This window comes from Lactuca sativa, chromosome 8 (assembly GCF_002870075.4).
Source record: "Lactuca sativa cultivar Salinas chromosome 8, Lsat_Salinas_v11, whole genome shotgun sequence".
In the NCBI taxonomy this organism is placed as follows: domain Eukaryota; kingdom Viridiplantae; phylum Streptophyta; class Magnoliopsida; order Asterales; family Asteraceae; genus Lactuca; species Lactuca sativa.
In genome coordinates this window covers 126,437,989-126,461,222 of record NC_056630.2, presented here as the reverse complement: position 1 = coordinate 126,461,222, position 23,234 = coordinate 126,437,989, and the positions used below count along the sequence as shown (strand labels likewise).

Sequence of the window (23,234 nt, the reverse complement as noted above, 5' to 3'; positions counted from 1 at the left end):
ACCCACTTGCAATCAATTACCAATGACCGAGTACCATTTTTGACAAGTGCGTTGAACTCTTCAGCCATGGCAAGACGCCATTCAAGGGTTTGATTGGCGGCTGTAAAGGAAGTCGGTTCAAGGATTGGTGTGGAGGATGAGACCGTGTTCAAGGCAGCTGAAGTATAACGTTGGTTGGGCTTGGGGTTTGGCCGAAGGTTAGGTGGCTGAGAGCGAGGAGGCGGCGGTGGAGGTGAGGGTGGTGGTGTTGGGTCACAAGGGGCGTTAGGTGAGGTTGGAGGACTGTTTTGGAGGGAGGGAGAAGGGGTGAAGTTAGCGGGTAGGGAATTAGGTGGTGTAGGATGGTCAGGTGAAGGTGGGTAGTTGATTGGTGTTGGGTAAGTTGAGGTATAAGGATTGGTGTTAGTAGTGGTGGGTGGGTTAGGGTAGGTTGAAAGGGAAAAACATCTTCACTGAACCGTACATGACGAGCGATGTAGACTCGTTCAGTAACGAGATCCAAGCACCGGTATCCATGGTGAGTTGGACTGTAGCCCAAAAATACACATGGTGTGGACCTAAAATCCATTTTGTGTTGATTGTATGGCCATAGGTGTGGGAAACATTAACATCCAAAAGCACGTAGAAAATTATAGTGTGGTTGTTTCTTGAAAATGATCTCAAATGGAGATTTGTTGGAGGAGATACGAGATGGCATGTGGTTGATAAGATACACTGTTGTTTCAAATGTGATTTGCCAAAATTTTTGGAACATGAGAGTGAGCAAGGAGTGTAATGCTCGTTTTCACATTGTGTCGATGTCGACATTCGACAATACTGTTTTGTTCACTTGTATGTGGACAAGAACGTTGGTGTATGATGCCAAGAGATGAAAAGAAAGGGGAAAGATTGCGGACTCCTCTCTCTCTCTCTCTCTCTCTCTCTCTCCTCAAATCAGTTTGAACAGCTTTGAGTTTAGTGTCAAACTGTTGTGTTTGGCGCAACACTTGTACTGCATCTTCCAACCTCTTCTTCTTTTTTTTTTTTGCTTAAATTTTTATTATATGTTGTTGAAATTTTATTTCACTTTTTTATTTCGTTTTTTTTGGTTTATTCTTGTTGATTTTTTTTTTTGTTTTTTTTATATTAAATAATGATAGATTCTTGATGAAATGTCATTATTTTTTACTAAATATCTTTATTTTTTTTGTTGAAATATCATTATTTTTTTATTGAAATATCATTAATTCTTGCCGAAATGTTATACATTATTAAATTTTCCGTATTAAAAAACTATTTTTGATTTATAAAATTAGTTTATTTTAATTTTTTAATATCTGCAGTAGTATGCAGATGTTAAAAAAACAAACACGTTTCTTATTACAGTCTGCAACCGTTTGGTCCACCTCTTCTACTACAGAGGGTAGAGGGTTGCAAAGGTGGTCCGCAGACTTCATGAATTTTTGCTTCAGAAAATCAAACAGCACCTAACATGACAAGATCTTTGTTTTTTTACCTGTTCTCCAATGTGTGTTGGCCAGGGCAGTGGCGTATTCTTGTGCACGAGTAAGATAGGCGATTGAAGACTCATTGCCTTTCATCTCAATCTTGAGAAGTTGAGTCTTCAGCGTGTACTCTCTTGATGATTTGCTGGGTGCATATGCTCCTCTAATGCAAGCCAAAGTTCTCTAGATGTCGTATCATGAACGTGTTTAAAGGAAGCTTCAGAAATTGTTGAGATGATTACCATTTTGACATGTGCATTGTTGGAGATCCAATTGAGATAACTAGGGTTATCATTAGGAGCGGCTTCAGCAGTTGCTTGAATAATTTGGGTTGGACACTGAACTGTGCCATCTACATAGTCCCTATTTATACTAATCATAACTGAATCCTAAACAAACACAAAAACTTAATAAAAGGAATGTTTCTTAAAATACCCCCGGTACTAAATTTGTCCCAGAATTCTCAATTAATCAAACATCTTTCTGGGAGTGACCACTTCAAATAGTTCTTCCTGTTCAATCTGTATGCCTACTGAATCTGTTGTAAATGGTGTAGTGGACTTGAGATTCTGACATAATAAACTTTTCTAATACATAGGTGCAAGTATATCTTCTCATGCATCGTCATTTTTTCACACGAGTTTGCACACTGCAGATAGACCAGCGAACTATGATCAACTCTTCTAACTATATATATATATATATATATATATATATATATATATATATATATATATATATATATATATATATATATATATATATATATATATATATATATATATATATATATATATATATATATATATATATATATATATATATATAGGAGATAGTTTGTCCAAGATCTGTCACTAAATCATTGTGTTTTCACCTTGGCAGGAAAACCTGAAAGTAACCTTTTTAACCATTAGGGCAGCAATGCGCTATATGGATGGTATGTTCTTAAGCAACTATGCATATTTATTCTGCAGACTGTAGCATAAACTGAAGTGCACTTGACCTTGTAATTCTTTGTAGATTGATCTTAACCTTTTTTTTTTTTAAACTTTATGTGATCATCTTTGTAGCTTTTAAGCTCTTACTCTGTTTTTTTTTTCTCCATGTATAGCAGGAGAATTATCCTTGAATCCTAAGTCAACTGCGAATCCTTTTGATTTCATCAAAAATCCAGATAAACTTGCATCCATGGTTCATGATTCATCTATACCACAGCAATCATCCTTGAATCCTATGTCAACTGCCAATCCCTCTGATTTCATGTTAAATCCAGATAAACTTGCATCCATAGTTCATAATTATGACATAGAGACCTTGCAAACCCTTGGAGGAGTTGATGCAATTGCAGAAATTGTAGATGTCTGGATGCATGAAGGAGTGGAATCAAGTGATTTATCTAGCAGACAAGATATATATGGCATCAACAAGTACAGCAAGAAGCCTTCCAAGAGTTTCTTAATGTTTGTATGGGAGGCCATTCATGATCCAACTCTTATTATCCTTATAGTATGTTCCGTTGTCTTAATAGGCATGGGACTTGTAACCAACGGCTGGCTAGATGGGCTGGGAATTCTCCTGATTATTTTATTAATTGTCACCATTACTGCTGTGAGTGACTACTACATTCAATCCTTGCAATTTAAGGATGATGACAGCAAGAAGAAGAAAAAGATTTCGTTTCAGGTCACTAGAGACGGGTGTACACAAAAGGTAACCGATTATGAGTTGGTGGTTGGAGATGTTGTCCATTTATTCATTGGTGACCAAGTTCCAGCCGACGGGATATTCATATCAGGATTCAACTTTTTGATCGATAAGTCCAGCTTGACGGGTGAGACTGATCCTGTCCACATCAGCGAGAAGAAGCCTTTTCTATTTGCAGGAACTATAGTGCAGGATGGCTCGGCTACAATGCTTGTCACAGCTGTGGGTGTGAAAACCGAATGGGGAAAATTGATGGAAACATTAAATAAAGGAGAAGACAAGATTACTCGTGTGTTGCAAATCAAGGTGAAAGATGTTTCCACAATCATTGAAAAAATTGGATGGGTGTTTTCCATATTGACTTTTTTTGTGTTGACTGTGAGATTTCTTGTCGGAAAAGCAATGCGAAATGAGTTCTCGAGTTGGTCGTCTAATGATGCTATGTCTATGTTAGGTCATTTCACCACTGCAGTTACTATTATTGTTGCTACTGTGACAAAAGGAATACCTCTGGCACTTACACTGACCCTTGCCTTTGCAATGAACAAGTTAAGGAACGTCAATGCACGTGTAACAAATCCATCTGCTTGTGAGGCTATGTGTTTTTGTACTTGCATATGCACAGATATGACCGGGACTTTAACAACAAACCGTATGTTTGTTGATAAAATATTCGTATCTGGTGAAACAAAAGACGCTAGAGACAGTGGAGGTCAAGTTTTATCTTTGGGATTGTCAGACAGTGTGTCATCTGTGCTCCTGCAAGGTATATTTAAATGTACAGGTTCTGAGGTGGTTGATGACGAAAGCGGTAAAACTTCTATTTTGGGCACCCCGACAGAAACAGCAATATTACAATACGGGTTAGATCTTGGTGGTGATTTCAATGCCATAGATAGTGATATTAGGATGCTGAAAATAAATTCTTTCAATTCCACCCAGAAGAAAATGTCTGTCATTGTTTCTCTTCCTGGGGTTCGGACACGTGCGTTTTGCAAAGGTGCACCGGAAGTAGTGTTAGGATTATGTGACAAGATGATCGATGTTGGTGGAGAGATTGTTCCCATGTCTGAAGAGAATATAAACTTTATCACGGATGTTGTCGATGAATTCGCAGCCGATGGTTTGAGAACTCTTTGTTTGGCTTATTTGGATGTGGAAGGCAGCTTTGGTTGTAATGATGACATGCCTGAGGGTGGCTATACATTAATTGCGGTATTTGGAATCAAAGATCCACTTAGACCGGGTGTAAAAGAGGCGGTTGAAACCTGTTTAGCTGCTGGAATTTCCATCCACATGGTTACTGGTGATGATATCAGGAGAGCTGAAGTCATCGCAAAGCAATGTGGGATACTCACTGATGAGGGCTTAGCCATAGAAGGTTCAGATTTTCCAATCATTCCTAGATTAGTTCAGGTAATGGGTAGCTCATCACCAACAGACAAACATGAATTCGTGAAGCGTTTGAAAGACATGTCCGAAGTTGTTGCAGTTGCAGGCGAAGGCACGATTCGTGCTCCTGCTTTGCAAGAGTCGGACATCGGATTTGCCATGGGGATAGCAGGGACAAAGGTTTATTATACTCTTAATACTAAAATCTCAAAACCATTCATATTTATCGAAAATCTCAAAACCATTCATACCTACAGGTCGCGAAAGGACAAGCTGATGTCATTCTGATGGATGATGATTTCGCGACAATTGTGAAAGTAGCCAAATGGGGACGCGCCGTATATGTTAATTTTCAAAAGTTTGTACAGTTCCAGTTAACAGTGAATATGGTTGCTCTCATGATCAACTTAGTTTCCGCATGCATCACAGGTGAGTTGGTCTTTTTGGGAAATTAATCCGTAGGTCGTTCATTTAATTATTAAGCTCTTAAAAACCTCAGGGACAGCACCACTTACAGCTGTCCAATTGCTTTGGGTCAACCTGATCATGGGCACTTTGAGTGCACTAGCATTGGCCACCGGGCCACCAAATGATGGTTTAATGAAACGACCTCCTGTTAAGCTTACCGAAAGTTTCATCACCAAGATGATGTGGCGGAATATCATTGGTCAAAGTATTTACCAAATGGCTGTCCTGTTTGTTCTCAATTTTTCCGGGAAGCCAATCTTGAATCTCCATGGGCCGAATGCGACTGCGATCCTTAATACTTTCATTTTCAACACGTTTGTCTTCTGTCAGGTTACACATCTTTAAAGATATCTATGTTTCTATGAGCTGTATGACATATATATATATATATATATATATATATATATATATATATATATATATATATATATATATATATATATAATGAATGGTATCGGTTCCTTAATATTTTTGCAGGTCTTCAATGATATAAACAGCCGTGAAATTGATGATATAAATGTTTTCCGAGGCATGTTCAGCAGTTGGATATTCATGTGTGTGATGATATTGATAGTTGTATGTCAAGTAACCATAGTCGAGTTTCTTGGGACTTTTGCAAGCACCGTGCCACTAGATTGGCAACTGTGGGTACTTAGCATTGTGGTCGGCTTGGTGAGTATGCTGATTTCAGTTGTTTTGAAGTGCATTTCTGCTGTCAAAGAACCATATGATGATGGCTATGAGATCCTCCCTGCTGGCCTAGAAAGTGTTTAAAGGAAACCTCAAGAGTAAATGCTTAGTCTTCCTTTCTTTCATTTTCTTAAAAACTATTACGAATATCTCCAAGAACACAAAATAAAGCTTATACGTGTAGTCATTAGCTGTCATCTCACTGTATATATGCTGTCATATTAGTATTAATATTTTCCTGTAATAGCTCCTCAATTAGCTCCATTCCATGTATGTATTATTGGCTATAAAAGCCACTGTAAAGATCAATAAGTGTGCAACTTCCGTATCATCAATACATTTATATGGTATCACAGCCAACCAAAGCTCCCCTGAGCAACTCTCTTTCCCTCTTCTAAACCCTAAATCACTCATAAATTAACAATGGCTACAACCATTCAATTGACTGCAGCCACCCACTTTCCTATCAAACTCACATCTGTTAATTTTCCTGTTTGGCACAAACAAGTGGAATCTACCCTCATCAGACTACAACTCGAAGCATTCATAGATGGCAGTAAAGAACCGCCAAAGAAACAAATTGAAGACAAAGATGGAAAGAAGACAAATCCAGAATACTTACCTTGGTTTCGACAAGACCAAATTCTGATCAGTGCACTCCTTGGAAGCTGCTCTGAATCAATTCAACCGCTCATCTCTTCTGCCAGCACTGCTCGAGAAGGCTGGGTAAGACTAAATTCAAGCTATGCTAGCGCCTCGAGGTCACCTATTATTTCCTTAAAATGTGAAGAACCCCAAAGGAAATCGATCAATCACTGATTTTCTTCTAGATATGCGGTCAATTGCTGATGACCTAGCCCTAGCCCAAAACCTAATTTATGAGGAAGATCTCATGGTGCATATTCTGTCCCAATTAGGCGATGAATATGCAAACATTATCGCAGCCATCAAAGTAAGAGAAACCGCTCTCTCCTATTCTGAATTGCTTGAGAAGTTAATCGATTTTGAAAGAGGACTCAGAGAAACTTCACAAAATCCGATACTATAACGACCATAAAATTCGAGCCAAATTAAAACATTTTAATTCATTCAAAACCATTAAGTTCATACATTTGTTTTCAAAATAGTTTAAACATCAGAGCATTTCCCAGAACCACATCACATAAATTATAAAACACGAGGAGCGGTATGATCACGCCTTCGCTTTGCCACGGTCTCCTGAAGTACCTGAAACAATACATTGAAACTGTAAGCCCGAAAGCTTAGTGAGTTACCCCCAAAATACCAACCACAATACCATACACATAACATATCATATCATAAACAGATCAACCATGCATATCGAGTCTACAGTGTGATTGGTCCGCCTGCACCAGACCTTCAGTCCACCCGGTCCACTCTCTCTCCGAGTCTACAGTATGACTGGTTCGCCCGTACTGGACCTTCAGTCCACCTGGTCCACTCTCTAAGTCTACAGTATGATTGGTCCGCTCGCACCGGGCCTTCAGTCTGTTTGGTCCACTCTCCGAGCCTCGACACGTCTGGTCCGCCCTCTTGGGGCCTTCAGCCTATCCGGACCACTCACCGGGCCTTCGGTCTAACCGGTCTGCCCTGGGTATGTTGGCCTACAGCACAAAGCAGGACACGCCTCAACCCAACCCCAGTCCAACAACCATGTGCACATAAACATATAATCATATAGCAATTCACAATTAAACAACCGATCTAGCCGATCACATAACATAGCGACATCCTAACCATGATACCGACCTAACCGGTCACTAACATAGCATCATCCTATATACCGGGATACCGACCTTAACCAGGTCTCTAACATAGCATCATCTTAAATACCAGGATACCGACCTTAACCATGTCTCTAACATATACCATCCTAAATACCAGGATACCGACCTTAACCAGGTCTCTAACATATACCATCCTAAATACCAGGATACAGGATACAGACATAACAAAGCAATAACATAACAAACAACTACTCGGATTCCCATCCGATAAAGGGTCGGCCTTGGTGCCTTAGACCCTGTCGATATAGTGAGGATAACTCACCTGCAACTGCCAACTTGAAGAAATAAGACCACGCTGCTTCGACCACCAGCACGAACTCCACCACTGATCATTACCAAATAACCAAAACAAATAAACACCACTAATTACCAAAATACCCCTGGAAGACAACTGGTTAACCTTTGGTCCAAGTCAAAGTCCTCAGTCAAAGTCAACCTTCCTGATTGACCCTACTCGCCGAGTCAACCCGTGACTCGTCGAGTTCCTATGCTTAGAAACTCCCATGCCATGACTCAACTCGCTGAGTTGCCCCAAAACTCGTCGAGTCCAACAAGCTCTGAGTCCCTTCCTGCTTAACTCACCGAGTCATCCCTCGACTCACCGATTCACAACTCAACCAGAAAAGGTTAGGACTTCACGACCAGACTCGCCGAGTCCAAGAATAGACTCGCCGAGTCCAAGACAATATTCAACAGACTCACCGAGTTGTTCTTCCAACTCGCCGAGTCCAAGCTTATCATCATACTCCTCGCCGAGTCACCCATGCGACTCGCCAAGTTACTACGCGACTCAAAGTCTGATCCTTAGCCCGACTCACCGAGTCATCTCCCAGACTCACTGAGTCCATTCGTGACATCTTCATTCAGACGATTACAGGCCATTCCATTGCTTCCAATACATAGATCTGGACTCCTAGGGTCAGATTCACACGGAAAGTTTCCAACTTTACGTGTATGTAAGGCTCAACAAGCTCCAACAAGCTAAAAATGAAGGTTTAAGGCAAGGACACTCTCAATCAAGCCCCAAAGCTATCACTTTCCTGATTCATGAGTCAAGACCAGTCTAGATCTATAGTAGCAACCACAGATCTGAACCCCATACTCGAAAAGAGACCCATATATGACAATTTGGCCCTAAAACTTCATCTATGAACAATCTAAGCACAACAAGGTCAAGGCAACAACTTTTTACCTTCAATCTGATGCCAACAAGCAAAGAATGCAGATCCACTTCGCTCCTCTATGACCCCCCCCCAACTCTTGCTTCAAGTATCCTTCTTCTCCAAGCTCCACAACACACTAAACTCCCTCTCACTCTCAAATTAGGGTTTGGAAACAATGGGGAAAGCTTCTGGACATCAAAGGGGGTGCTACAGAGGCTGTGGTGGGGCTTAAGGTTCCTTATATAGGGTGCAAACCCTAGAAATTAGGGTTTCTCATTCCATCACGGACTCGTCGAGTCCAGCCTCCGACTCGGCGAGTCCGGTCACTTAACATGTGCCCGACACACGCTTAGACTCAACGAGTTGCAGCTCCTACTCGTCGAGTTCCTCTTTTCCAAACTTACACTTTACCCCCCTGAACTCTTGATTCTGACTTGGGATGTTACAGATACCCTCCCTGATCACCGCCAACTATACTTCTCGACAACCAGGCTGCTAATCCTCACCGGGCCTCCCTCGTCGTAACCAAAAATTTAACTCCAATACCTAGTAATGAGGCCCAAATCGTCCTCCATGGGCTAACTCTCAATCCAACAACAATCACCAACCACAAAATCACAGCTCCACTTACTGCCATTATTGCAATATTTTGAAAACATCTCCATCACTGCCAACTCAACCCCATTCCCTGTTGCAAATGTGACCACTGTAGGCCCTACCCCATAGCAATCATCACTTTTGACCCCTCCAATCTCCACTCTGTCTCAGAATACGGGGGACTTGATGAAATTCAACTAGGAAACGGTACAACACTACCAATTTCACACATTGGCGTACACATAAATACACCATTTACACCTCTATCTTTATCTGATATTTTGTGTGTTCCAAACTTAAAAAGAAACCTTATTTATGTTGCTAAACTGTGTAAAACTAACATGGTTTCTGTTGAATTTTTTTCCTCTCATTTTATTGTGAAGGATCTTCGCACAGGGGCGTGTCTACTACAGGGGGAGAACATTGATGATGTCTATCACACCACCATCTCATCCTTACGTCAACTAAACTTCATCACTACCAAAAAGTCTCTCGATTGGCACCACAAATTAGGCCATCCATCTATCAAAGTATTCAAAACAATTGCTACCAGTCTAGGTCTTAATTCTAAAATAATGTTGAACTCCAATGTTCATTGTTCTTCCAGGACGGTTAATAAAAGTCACAAATTGCCCTTTGGGCCAAATTCTTTTGTTGCCACCAAACCTTTACAACTAATTTACTCAGAGGTATAAGGTCCAGTTAAACAATCCATTGATCACTTCACTTATTATGTCATATTTTTTTACTTCTATTCCAAATATGTTTGGCTTTACCTAATGCAACATAAGTCTGATGTTGCTAAATTATTCCCTCAATTCAAAATATTTGTTGAAAAATTCTTTAATCAGCAGATTGTATACATTTTCACAGACAATGAGAGAGAGTACATCGACTTACTCCCTTTCTTACGATCTCATTGAATATCCCACTACACAACCCCACCACATACGCCTGAACAGAACATGATATTCGAAAGGCGTCATCGACTCGTAGTTGAAACGAGTCTGTCCTTGCTCCATTATGCTAAAATTCCACTGGAATACTGGTCCCATGCTTTTCAAACCGCAGTCTACCTTATAAATCGTTTACCTACACCTATCCTTGCAAACAAAAGTCCCTATCAGCTTCTCTTTAATCAAACTCCATCCTACTCCAAACTAAAGCCATTTGGCTGCCTCTGTTACCCATGGCTCAAATCATATACCACCTCCAAACTTCAACCTCGTTCCTCACCATGTCTATTTATTGGCTACTCCACCTCTAAATCTGCATACAAATGGCTCGACCTCACCACCAACCGTCTTTATCACTCTCGTCACGTGCAATTCATCGAAGATAGCTTCCTATTTCATGAGCATTCACATTCCTACTGTTTGCCCACAACTCATGAATTTCAACCCAATTCAACAATTACTTCCCCAGTCTCAACCACCTCATCCTCTACACCAATGACTATCCCTATCCCACCTCACCCACAAACATCCTCCATCCCAGATCCACCAATCTCACCTATAAACCACCCTCAATCACCACCTACCACCACCACACCGCTTACTGACCAACACTCTACCCCTTCCCTAAATCACATCAATCCTAGTCCACCTCTACCCATACTTACCTACTCTCGTCAGCCACACCACCCATCCTCTCCTTCCCCATCCACTCCCTCTCCTACGACAACATCTGAATCACCTCCTCTCACACCAAATATATCCCCAGTTCCACTACCTTCCCCTCTTCCTATAAAAAGAGGTCACAAACCCAACAAAAAATACTTCAACTCCAATTTTATCAACACTACCACTCTTCACCCTATTCCTCCAACTATTGAACCCACCACTCCCAACCAAGCCATGAAAGACCCTAAGTGACGTGCCGCCATGGATCACAAATTCAATGCACTCATGCAAAACGGAACTTGGGAGCTTGTCCCTCCCAACACTCAACAACCAATCGGTAGTAAATGGGTCTTCCGTGTCAAACGAAACCCAGATGGTTCCATTCAAATATACAAAGCCCGTCTCGTTGCAAAGGGATTTCTTCAACTATTTGGAAAAGACTACTTTGAAACCTTTAGTCCTGTTACTAAACTTGTCACCATTCATACCATCCTCTCAATTGCTCTCTCCCAGAACTGGCAACTACGATAAATGGACGTCAATAATGCTTTCCTACATGGCACTCTCCATGAATAAGTCTTCATGACTCAACTGCCTGGCTGTGTGCACCCTTAATTTCCAAATCACATCTGTAAGCTATAGAAATCTCTCTACGGGCTTAAACAAGCACCAAGAGCATGGTACATGGAACTTACCCAAATTCTACTTAATTTTGGTTTTCGTAAATCAATGGCGGATGCTTCCTTTTTTATCTACAATAATAATGGAATAACATGTTATTTCATGGTCTATGTGGACGACATTGTCCTAACCGGAAACAATCCCTCTTTTCTCACTCACTTCACTAAAACTCTCGCCACTCGGTTCTCCATCAAAAGACCTTGGACCTCTTTACCATTTCCTAGGGATAGAGGTCATTCCAACTCCCAATGGCCTCTTCTTCTCCCAACATCGGCATATCCAAGACCTCCTAACTCCATTTTTCATGGATGGTGCAAAAGATGTCGCTACCCCCCTTAAATTCGTCAATTGTTCTCACACCTGTAGATGGCTTCCCAACCGTCGATCCAACACCTTACCGGAAACTTGTGGGCTCCTTATAATACCTCGCATTTACTAGACCTTATGTGTCCTTTGCGGTTAATCTTCTCTCTGAATTTATGCATTCACCCACACAGACCCATTGGCAAGCGTTAAAAAGAGTCCTTCGCTACCTTAAAGGCACCATTCATCATGGCCTATTTCTAAACAAAGGATCTAATCTAGATCTTAAAGTCTTCTTAGATTCTGATTGGGGCGGTGTAACCAATGGTGGCCGATCTATGGCAACATACATTATATACCATGGATCCAACATCATCTCTTGGCGTTCAACACGTCAAAAATCAGTCTCTCGTTCGTCAACCTAGGCTGTATACAAGGCATTAGCTAATGCTGTTGTTGAAGTCACATGGGTTCAACATCTGTTACTCAATCTTGGTCTAAAATCCACTACACCACCTACCTTGCTTTGTGACAACACTAGTGCCATGTATGTATGCGCTAATCCAGTATATCACTCCCAAATGAAGCATGTTGTCTAGACTACCATTTTGTGCGTGAACGAGTGCAAGACGGCTCGTTACGTGTTCTACATATCAATTCCTCCGATCAACTTGTTGATGCTCTCACCAAGCCTTTGGGGTGCACGGTGTTTCTATCTCTTTGTTCCAAGATGGGAGTATCAGATGGATCCTCCATCTTGCTGGGGCGTATTACGAATATCTCCAAGAACACAAAATAAAGCTTATACATGTATAGTCATTAGCTTTCATCTCACTCTATATATGTTGCCATATTAGTATTAATACTTTCCTGTAATAGCTCCTCAATTAGCTCCATTCCATGTATGTATTATTGGCTATAAAAGCCACTGTAAAGATCAATAATAAGTGTGCATCTTTAGTATCATCAATACATTTATAAAAACCTTACCTGCATTAGACATGATTCTCCTCCATATACTTTGATGCTTATGACACTATAATGGATCATAAAACAAAATGCATACTTTTATGATATCCAATGCATAAAGTATGTTGGTTTCTGGAAAACATACATGGACAAAAAAGTTTTAAAAATAGACTAATCTTTTGTATCACACATTACCTATTAAAAAATCTTGAAAATGTTAGCCGACCACATCATTGTATTCTATTTTATATTGTATTGGCCCATTGTATTCGTGGCCCATGATACTATTGTATATATTATAGTTTGATAATGCAAATAGGCATGCCGATTATGACTCAATATGGTATCAGAGACATAACCCTCAACCCTATCCGATTTCTGCATCTTCTTATCTTCTTCTTCTTCGTGTTCTGTCTTCTTATTCTCCTTCTTCTTGCTTCATCTTCATGACATGCGACAACAGTTCTAGTACTAAACCTCCACATAAAGCCTATGGTATAACCAATATTAAAAACTACGTACCTCTCATTCTCGATCTCACAGCCCGTAACTATGAACCATGGAGCGATCTCTTTCATGCTCACTGTATTGCGTATGGTGTTGCTGACCACATCGACTCCACCTATGACCCTCCAAACTCCACCCCCCCCTTCGACTACAAAATGGGAAGAACTCAACCAGATCGTAAAACTATGGCTTTTCGGATCTGTATCTCAAAAACTCATCACTTCTGCCTACTCCATTGAAGCAACAGCTAGCAAAATATGGCTGAACTTACATGCCCTATTCTATGATGATGTCGAATCCACAGCCATGCATCTAGAGAATGAGTTGAGAAACATCACACTAGGGGACTCAACTATTCATGAGTACTTTGAGAAAATCAAGAAAACAACAAATTTACTGGAGGGACTTGGCGAAAAGATGAAAGACCGCACTGTTGTTCTTCATGCTCTAAACGGCCTCCCGAGCAAATATGACACTGTTGCAGGTGTTATTCGGTTCTCCAAACCCATACCCACTCTCTCTGAGATGAGATCCATGTTAATAGTTGAAGAAACGAGAATCAATAATTCCCGTCTCACTGTTCAGTCTCACGAAAACCACAACTCCGCTCCCTCCCTTCTCCACGTTGCCACTTCATCTCCGTTGCCAACTCGTGGGGGGTGGGGGCGGTTCATACCGTGGGAATTCCTCCCGTCGTGTAGGAGGTCGTCACAACTATCTCCGTCGTCAACAGGGTCCTCCCTTCGCTGCAGGTCCACCGCCTCACACCAACCAATATGGGTGGGTATATATTCCACCGCCCACTTCCGATCATCACTCATGGACAGCGTACGGTCAAAACCAACACCCGTGGGCCAACTCCCACTCCTTTTTACAGTCGGCTCCTCAAAACAGCCAATTCTGGGGAAAAACCAACTCCACTAGCCCAGGTCTTCTTGGAAGCAGGCCCTCTACGCCATCAACAAGTACCCCACAGGCCCATATGCAGTCTTCTGGCCCAAATCAGCCTCCCTGGGCCTGGTTAGGCAGCGATCAGCCCACATCACTTCCGCATTTGTTCAATACCATGACATTAAATGACTTGGGAAATAGCGGATGGGTCATGGATACTGGCGCAACTGACCATGTTCACACAAATAGAGGTATACTAAATTCCGTATCTAATAATCATTATTCTCCTCGTGCTATTTATGTCGGTAATGGTTCTGTAATACCTGTTGTGATATCGAGACATTCCATTTTTCCTGTCCCAAATATTTATCGCACTCTTCACCTACAAAATGTCCTCATTACACCAAATATTATAAAAAAATCTCATTTCTGTTTGCAAGTTTACTACACATAATAACTGTTCCATTGATTTTGATCCTTACGATTTTACCATTCTTGATTATCAGACTCGTCGTCCTCTCATCCGTTGTGATAGCCCTGGGCCTCTTTACCTTGTCACCAGCTCCACAAGTCATGCATTCACCACCACCTCGTGAAACACTTGGCATCAATGACTAGGTCATCCCGACGATCAAGTATTGAAGCATTTACTTTCAACTAGTTCTATTTCTTTTCGTTTATCAAAAAATAGTGTTACTTGTCATGCTTGTCAGCTTGGAAAACATATTAGGCTTCCATTTCATTTGTCTAATTCTACTATTTCTGAACCTTTTGAGATTATTCATTCTGATGTATGGACATCTCCTATTTCTAGTAATGGTGGTTTGCAATATTATGTTTTGTTTCTTGATCATTATACCCACTATCTTTGGGTATATCCCATACAACACAAATTTGAAGCTTTCAAAAATTTCTACACTTCTCTAATATTATCAAAACTCAATTTGGGGGTATCATCAAACAACTCCAATGTGATAATGGGGTGGGGGAATACAATAACAAACATTTTCATGACCATCTTGCCTCCTGTGGCCTTCTTTTTCGTTTCTCCTGTCCTCACACCTCTCAACAAAATGGAAGATCTGAACGCATGATTCGCACCATCAATAACATGATGCGAACTCTTATGTTTCATTCTCACCTGCCTCCATCTGTTTGGCCCGAGGCACTTCACATGGTTGTCCACCTACTTAATCTCCTTCCCTCTACTTCTATATCTAATGAAACTCCTCATTACCGCCTCTTTCGCCGTCATCCCACATATGACCACTTGCGTATATTTGGTTGTCTCTGCTTTCTGCAACTTCACACCACTCACAAACTTCAACCCCGTTCCACACCATGCATTTTTCTTGGATATCCCAATCATCATCGGGGTTTCTGTTGCTTTGATTTCTCATCTCGAAAGATCATTATATGTCGTCATGTTACCTTTGATGAGTCTATCTTCTCGTATGATTCAGTCACCCCCACCGAACCTCCCTCTTATGATTTTCTGTCTGATTCATATCCTTCCCCTAATCTCCATCACATATTACACCCCATAACTCCCGCACCCAACTCCCCTACTACTCCCCATACATATGATACCGAACCAACCCCACCCCCATTCACCTCCATCTCCTCCTCACGAGGATCCACCTCCATCTCCACTCCCCCATCCTCCTCCAACTCATCACATGCACACTCGCTCTCGAAGTGGCATTGTAAAACCCATTGATCGCTTAAACCTCCACTCCACCTCCATTTCCTCTATCCCGAGGTCACACATACAGGCTTTGCAAGATCCAAATTGGCATAAAGCCATAAATGAGGAATATAATGCTCTTATTACTAACGGTACTTGGGTTCTTGTGCCACGTCCACCGGGAGCCTATGTGGTTATTTAAACAAAAATTTAATGCTGATGGTTCTTTATCTCGCTATAAAGCGCACCTTGTGGCGAATGGTCGTAGTCAACAACAGGGGATCGATTGTGATGAAACATTTAGTCCGGTGGTCAAACCAGCAACTATTCGTCCTGTTCTCAGCCTGGCTGTTTCCCGACACTAGCCCATTCATCAGCTTGATGTGAAGAATGCTTTCCTTCACGGTCATCTTCAGGAGACAGTGTACATGCACCAACCCCCAGGATTTCGAGACCTGCAACATCCAGGTTATGTTTGTCATCTACAGCGGTCCCTCTATGGTTTGAAACAAGCCCCTAGGGCCTGGTATCAGCAGTTCGCTCAACATGCTCTTCACCTGGGTTTTCAGCTCAGCCTCACTGATTCTTCACTCTTTACATATCATCATGGCTCGGATATTGCATATCTCCTTCTATATGTTGATGACATTATTCTGACTGCCTCCTCTCCAACTCTACTTAACTCCATTATGGCTTAGCTCAGCAACGAGTTATCTATGACTGATCTTAGGGCTCTTAATTACTTTTTGGGAGTATCTGCCACCCGCTTGTCTCACGGTCTCTTTCTCTCTCAAAAAAAAATATGCAACGGAGATACTTCAGCGGGCCAATATGCTCCAGTGCAATCCAGCTCGTACTCCCTCTGAGACTACTCATAAGTTGGATGCCAATGGACCTCTTGTAGAGAATCTGTAACGACCCAATTTTCACGTCCAAAAATTTCGTTATAAAACATTCCATAAAAGCATTAATAGTTAAAACATTGTTTGATTAAACCATTTCACATCGAAAACCAAAATGAAAACCACAACATTCGATCAATCAAATATCAGAGTATCAATCCCAGAATAAACTCATAACTGCGGAAACAAGAGAGTGTGTGTGTGTGTGACATGCTGCTATCGCGCCGGCTCCTTTCCCCTAGCTGAGGAGGTACCTGAAACCAAAACTGAAAACCGTAAGCACGAAGCTTAGTGAGTTCCCCCACTGTACCACATAGCATATAATCTCATAACATACACATATTGTCAAGCATATCTGGGTGCCCGACCTACCCCCTTCGGCCCTCTCGACCGGATATTGCCTAGCATATATGGGCGCTGGCCTCCCCTTCGGTCCTCTCGACCGGATACTGCCTAGCATATCTGGGTGCTGGCCTCCCCTTCGGTCCTCTCGACCGGATACTGGGGAACTATTTCTCCCCTCTACTACTACTACATAACATGTATCACAATATCATAATCTATCTAACATGGCTGGGTATGACTACCCCTTCGGCCCTACCGACCGGATATCTCGGGGACTATCTACCCCTACTGTCACTAGCACATAGCATCATATCATACTAGCACATAAACACAACACAGGTAGTAGTAATCCCTAGATGAATATCACAGAGACAATCATCTACATACAACTCCTATTGGTGGGCCGGCATTGTGGCCGTAGACCCACCGCTACTGGAAGGTAACTCACCTCGAAGTAGCTGCTGATCTGATCGGGAACTGACTGTCTACTGCTGCTGTTGCTGCTCCGGAAATCCTCCGGCTGCAATTCCCACAACATACTCAATCAAACACTGCTAACTGTCCTTTGGGTAAAATGACCATTTTACCCCTGATCATGCCCTAAGTCAAAGTCAGAGTCAACTTTCAGTTGACCCGACTCGTCGAGTTGGCTTTCCAACTCACCGAGTCCCTACCCAAACGATTGTCCTGAATCCCGTTTCTACTCGTCGAGTTAGGCGACGACTCGATGAGTTATCTTTCTAAACTGATATTCAAGTCCTTCATCCTACTCGCCGAGTTGTATGAACAACTCGTCGAGTTCATCTTCATCCGATGAACACTTATGTTAAGACTCGCCGAGTTGTATGAACAGCTCGCCGAGTCTATCTTCATCCGAAGAACACTTATGCTGCGACTCGCCGAGTTGTATGAACAACTCGCCGAGTCTGTTCTTGATCTAAGGAGATTGCCTTGAACTCGCCGAGTCAGGGCATTGACTCATCGAGTTCCTCCATAGATGAGTTCAGCTTCCGATTCACTGAGTCACACCCCGTGATTCACTGCTCACTCGACACTACGAAAAGGGGACAAACTCGGAGACTCGCGAACCGACTCGCCGAGTCGTTACCATGCAATTACTATATGGTCAATTCTGCTTGAATCCAGTCCATGTCATTTACAGATCTGGGTTCCTAGAGCATGAATGACACGTAAAGTTTCCAACTTTACGTGTAGATACTCACCAATGAGGGATTTAGGGCTCAAAATGCCTCAAAAGGGTAGATCTAGGGTGAACAAGCAACATAGGTCCATAAAGGTAACAGATCTGAGCTCCTGGAGCTCAATCTTGCCTAGATCTAGAGGCCAATCAACTTATTACAACTTATATTGCACATACAAGCTTGGGGATTGGCTCAAGAAGGACTTAAATGAACTAATAAGCATAGAAACATGGGGAAAACGGGTTATACCTCAAAGGAACTGCTGAGAGAGCACAAAGATGCTTGGATTCCTTCCCTTCCTCTTGATCTACTTCCCTTTTGCCTCAAAAGCTTCAAGATCACACAACAATTGCTTCAAACTCTAAATGAACAACTTAGAATGAGGGTTGGAAGCTCTGGGGGGTGAATGGGGGCTGGCTTGGGGCAGATATGTTGTTTAAATAGGGTGCAAACCCCTGAAACTTAGGGTTTCACCCAACAACTGTGACTCGCCGAGTCCAGGATATGGACTCGCCGAGTTGCCAACTTAAACGTGTCCCGGGTCCCGCATCTACTCGGCGAGTCGTACCTATGACTCGCCGAGTCCAAGGCTAAAAGAAGAGAAATACTCAAATAAGATTTACGTACCAGGAACCAGTTGCGGGTCAAAGAGGTCATCAATCCTCGGGAGCGGGTAACGGTTCTTCACCGTTACCTTGTTCAGCTCCCGGTAATCTATACACATCCGATGCGACCCATCCTTCTTCTTCACGAACAAAATCGGGGCTCCCCAGGGTGAACTACTCGGTCGAATGAATCCCTTGTCTAACAACGCCTGCAGCTGTGTAGACAACTCCTGCATCTCAGGAGGAGCCAACCGATACGGTGCCTTGGCTATCGGGGCCGCACGAGGAACAAGGTCAATCCTGAACTCCACCTGTCGCTCCGGAGGTATCCCAGGAAGCTCCTCCGGGAAAACATCTGCAAAATCTCGAACCACCGGAACCTCGCTCACTGTCGCCTTACCCGCCTCCCGGGTATCCATCACATACGTGACATATCCTGCGCATCCCTGCTGAAGGTAGCGTCTCGCCCTTGCTGCTGAACATATTGCGGGTCCATACTGCGGCCTCTCGCCATGAATCACTAACTCTCCCCCGCTTGGGGTCCTGACCCGCACTAGCTGCTGCACGCAATCTATCACCGCCCCATTAGGGCTCAACCAATCCATGCCAATAATCACCTTGTTCCCACGCAGCGGAATGGGAACCAGGTCTACTAAGTAGCACTCCTCGAACAGACGCAATACACAATCCCGAAACACCATCGATGCTCGCACCGATCGATCATCAGCAATCTCTACCTCCAGAGGGCAATCCAACATACCCGAAGACTCAAGAAACTTCTGGCTAAGCGCAAGGGACACAAATGATCGGGATGCACCCGAATCGAATAACACCTGAACTGGGATACCGTTCACATGGAACGATCCTAAAACATATATATACATACGGAGCACATATCAATATCATAACATCATAAAAATAAAAGAGAGAGAAAGAATCATACCCGTCACCACATCGGGTGCGGCGCGTGCTTCCTCGGTAGTCAGCTGAAATGCTCGGCTCCTCACCACCGGAGCCTCTGCCTTGCCCTGCCAGCCATCCGTGATCCGCAGGGTCGCTGGAGCTGGCGCCTTCACCGGCGCTGAAACTGTTAACTGGGGGCAATTGGCCTTCTTGTGGCCCCTCTGGTTGCAGTGGAAACACAGCAACTCCGATGTCTGAATAATTGCTGTCGGAGCAGTGCAATCCCTGCTAAAGTGCCCAGGCTTGACGCACTTGTAGCAGCCTGATGATCCCAACCGGCACGCTCCCTCGTGCGTCTTGCCGCATTTCCTGCAGCGTCCCCGTCCCTGCTGGCCTTTCGGCCCCGCATCTGATCCCTTGGGCTTCTTCCCCGAAGCCCCTCCTAACTGACCCTCTTCTGCCTTCCGTTTTCGGATGTGATCCAAATCTATCTCCCTCTCCCTCGCCCTGGCAATCATGAAGTCCAGGGTAGGGCAAGCCGAAAAGCTAACATGCTCTCGGATGTCAACTCGTAGCATGTCATGATAACGGGTCCTCCTCATATCCTCGTCACCAGCATACTGGGGTACCAACAAAGCCCTCTCTCGGAACTTGGCGGTGATCTCCGCCACAGTCTCCGTCGTCTGTCTCATGTCTAGAAACTCCCTGGCTAGCTGCTGAAGCTCGACAGTCGGCGCAAACTCTGCCCTGAACCTGGTCACAAAGTTCGACCAGGTCATTGCCTCGATAGCTGAGGCTCCCAACGAGTCACCCACTGACTCCCACCAATCCCGGGCTCGGTCCCATAAACACCCTGCTGCATACCTCACCTTCGACCCCTCGGGGCAGAAGCTAGTCAATTGTGCAGACTCGATGTCTGCAATCCATCGCCTGGCAGCAATGGGGTCTTTCACCCCATGGAAATCCGGCGCACCACTGCCCTTGAAGTCCTTGAAGGACAGTGTGCGAGATCCCGACTGGCAAGATGCCATATCACTCCTGAATTCCCGAAGGCGATCCTCCATCAACTCGATGATCCCTTCCTTGACCGACCCAAAGAGGATGGGGGTCGACTCAAGGATGCCTCGGGTGATCTCTGACGCGATGAACTTGCGTAGTCCCTCATCTACCGGCTCGGAACCTGATCCCGAACCTGACCCCTCTCCTGAACCGCCATCTACCTGATGGGTTTTGGTCATAAGACATTCTATGTGCTCATACAAACCCTAATGCTTGGATCTAGGTTTCTCTATTGTACATGCTTTGAATCCAAGACTATAAACCCTAATTCTAGCATATGGAAATCGATATTAACATATAATTAGGTTTAAGATATTACCATGATTGTTATGTAGTAATAACAATCCCAGTTCCTCCTTGAATTGACTTTGGAAGGCTTAGAGTCACAAGTGTCACTCCTCTAATGGCTTACAAACACCAAGAGCAAATGGAGAAGGTATAAAGAGAGAGGAAAGAGGTAGGAATTCATCCTTAGGACTTCTTGGGAAGGCTTAGACGAATTCATGAGCCTTAGGGGGTTTATATAGGTGTAAAGATTAGGGTTTTAGTCCTTATCCTTATCTAGTTGCTTGCCCACCAAGCAACCATAAGATAAGTCTTAGAAACCCTTATCCTAGTCGAATTCTAAGGCATTATCTCCTTAAATTCGTTCACCCATTATTTAAGATAATCCTTACCTTATTTTATAACTATCACATAATTACAATTCAGCCCCTCTAGTTTAATTAATTACACTTGATCACAAAATTAATTCTTAATTAATTATTGACCAATATTAATTAAACAAATATGATTTCTCCTTTAATATATTATTCTTATAACATATTAATAAATCATAATAACCTCTCTCTCTATTTATTTCTCCAATCAAGTTGCTTTGGTTAAGGCAACCCAAAAGGACCATGCACCATCGGGTCAAGTACATACCAAAATAGTTATGGACTTAGACACTAATCCAACAGTCTCCCACTTGGATAAGTCTAACAACTATTCTGCATATGACTTCGGATCCCGATCTGCAATCGTAGCTTTCCAAAGCCGCTGTCAACTCTGATCATATCAAATACGCGTGTCCTTAGATAAGGGATCATATATTCCTCCATTCTAGATATCATATGAGATATGATTTCAAATCATTCTCTTTTTACTATATCTCGATTCCCGATTTATGACGACTGACTAATTGAACAAATCAAATTAGCCCTAACCCGGCCGAGCATTTACGTTTGTCATCACAAAATCATCGAGGGGCCCAAAGATATCGCTTTTATTCTACTTTGAATAAAAGGAATGGATAAACTTTGATACAATGCTCGCTTGCACTCACTAACCAAATCACACACAACAATATGTTTTATAACACCAAGTTACTAGTGCGTTTACATATTATCAATGTGCAACCGATTCGCAAGATACAACTCACACATCTCAGTTTCAAGAATATAAGATGTTATCGTCTCACCAATCACTCGTGATACAGTCCATGGAGTGACCCAAGTGAGCGTGGGTTTAATCCAATGCTCAAATCATATTCATAAGCACTCATGAACGTTGCAGCAAACATTTGCTTATGTCTAATACTCTTTTAGACAATCCACACACCAATTCACGACAGTCTTCATTCATATCTACTTCCAACATATGAACGACTGTGGCCCGTTTGAATAATTCGATTATTCTTAATAAACTCAATTATTCTGGAAGTCAAAACATGCAAATGTGAAACACAAGAATAATACTAATCCCATATAGCCTCAAACCTTTGAGTATAAATAAAACGCCTTTTATTTATCACCATATTGATTACTCATTATTTGTCGTTTCGGGTAATCAACTTCTTACTTGAATTACAACACTTGTCCCATGCTCCTAGCATGCACACAATGTTTACCTATGGTTCTTACTTTGTGAATTAGATCACATTGAACACATTTCCAATCATTCTCATTTCATAACTCCAAATACTTTTCATAAGTGAAAGAATATCAAATTCTTGCTACTTATAGAATATGCTAGATTCTAACATTTTATGCAATGATCTCTTTTGTAATGTCACTGCACCAAAGTCACAAAGACTATTGCCAATGATATTACAAAGTCTTCTATCGGAGATTGTTACGAGACAATTCCTTAGATATGATGTCTCTCACTCAAAGTACATTCCTTTGAACATCCTTTTGCATAAGAGTTTCTAATCTAGACATAGATTTTCAATATTCAATTCCCTAATATGGACACGCTTCCATATTTTC

At 42.4% G+C, this 23,234-nt stretch overlaps 1 protein-coding gene across 7 annotated transcripts in view; it reads left to right on the top strand.

The window, feature by feature from the left end:
• Positions 1-6,069, top strand: part of LOC111920119 (calcium-transporting ATPase 4, plasma membrane-type) — a 32,843-nt gene extending 26,774 nt beyond the window's left edge. For 2 of the 7 annotated variants that reach the window (XM_023915697.3, XM_042897149.2), the window contains exons 4-8: positions 2,367-2,421; positions 2,599-4,760; positions 4,838-5,009; positions 5,080-5,378; positions 5,526-6,069. In XM_023915697.3, the coding sequence (XP_023771465.1) occupies positions 2,367-2,421; positions 2,599-4,760; positions 4,838-5,009; positions 5,080-5,378; positions 5,526-5,822 (2,985 nt within the window). In that variant the 3' untranslated portion in view covers positions 5,823-6,069. Of the gene's footprint in view, positions 1-1,520; positions 1,815-2,366; positions 2,422-2,595; positions 4,761-4,837; positions 5,010-5,079; positions 5,379-5,525 lie in introns of all 7 variants that reach the window. The other 5 variants (XM_023915696.3, XM_042897148.2, XM_052766218.1 and 2 more) reach the window with 4 other exon arrangements.
• Positions 6,070-23,234: the final 17,165 nt, after the last annotated feature.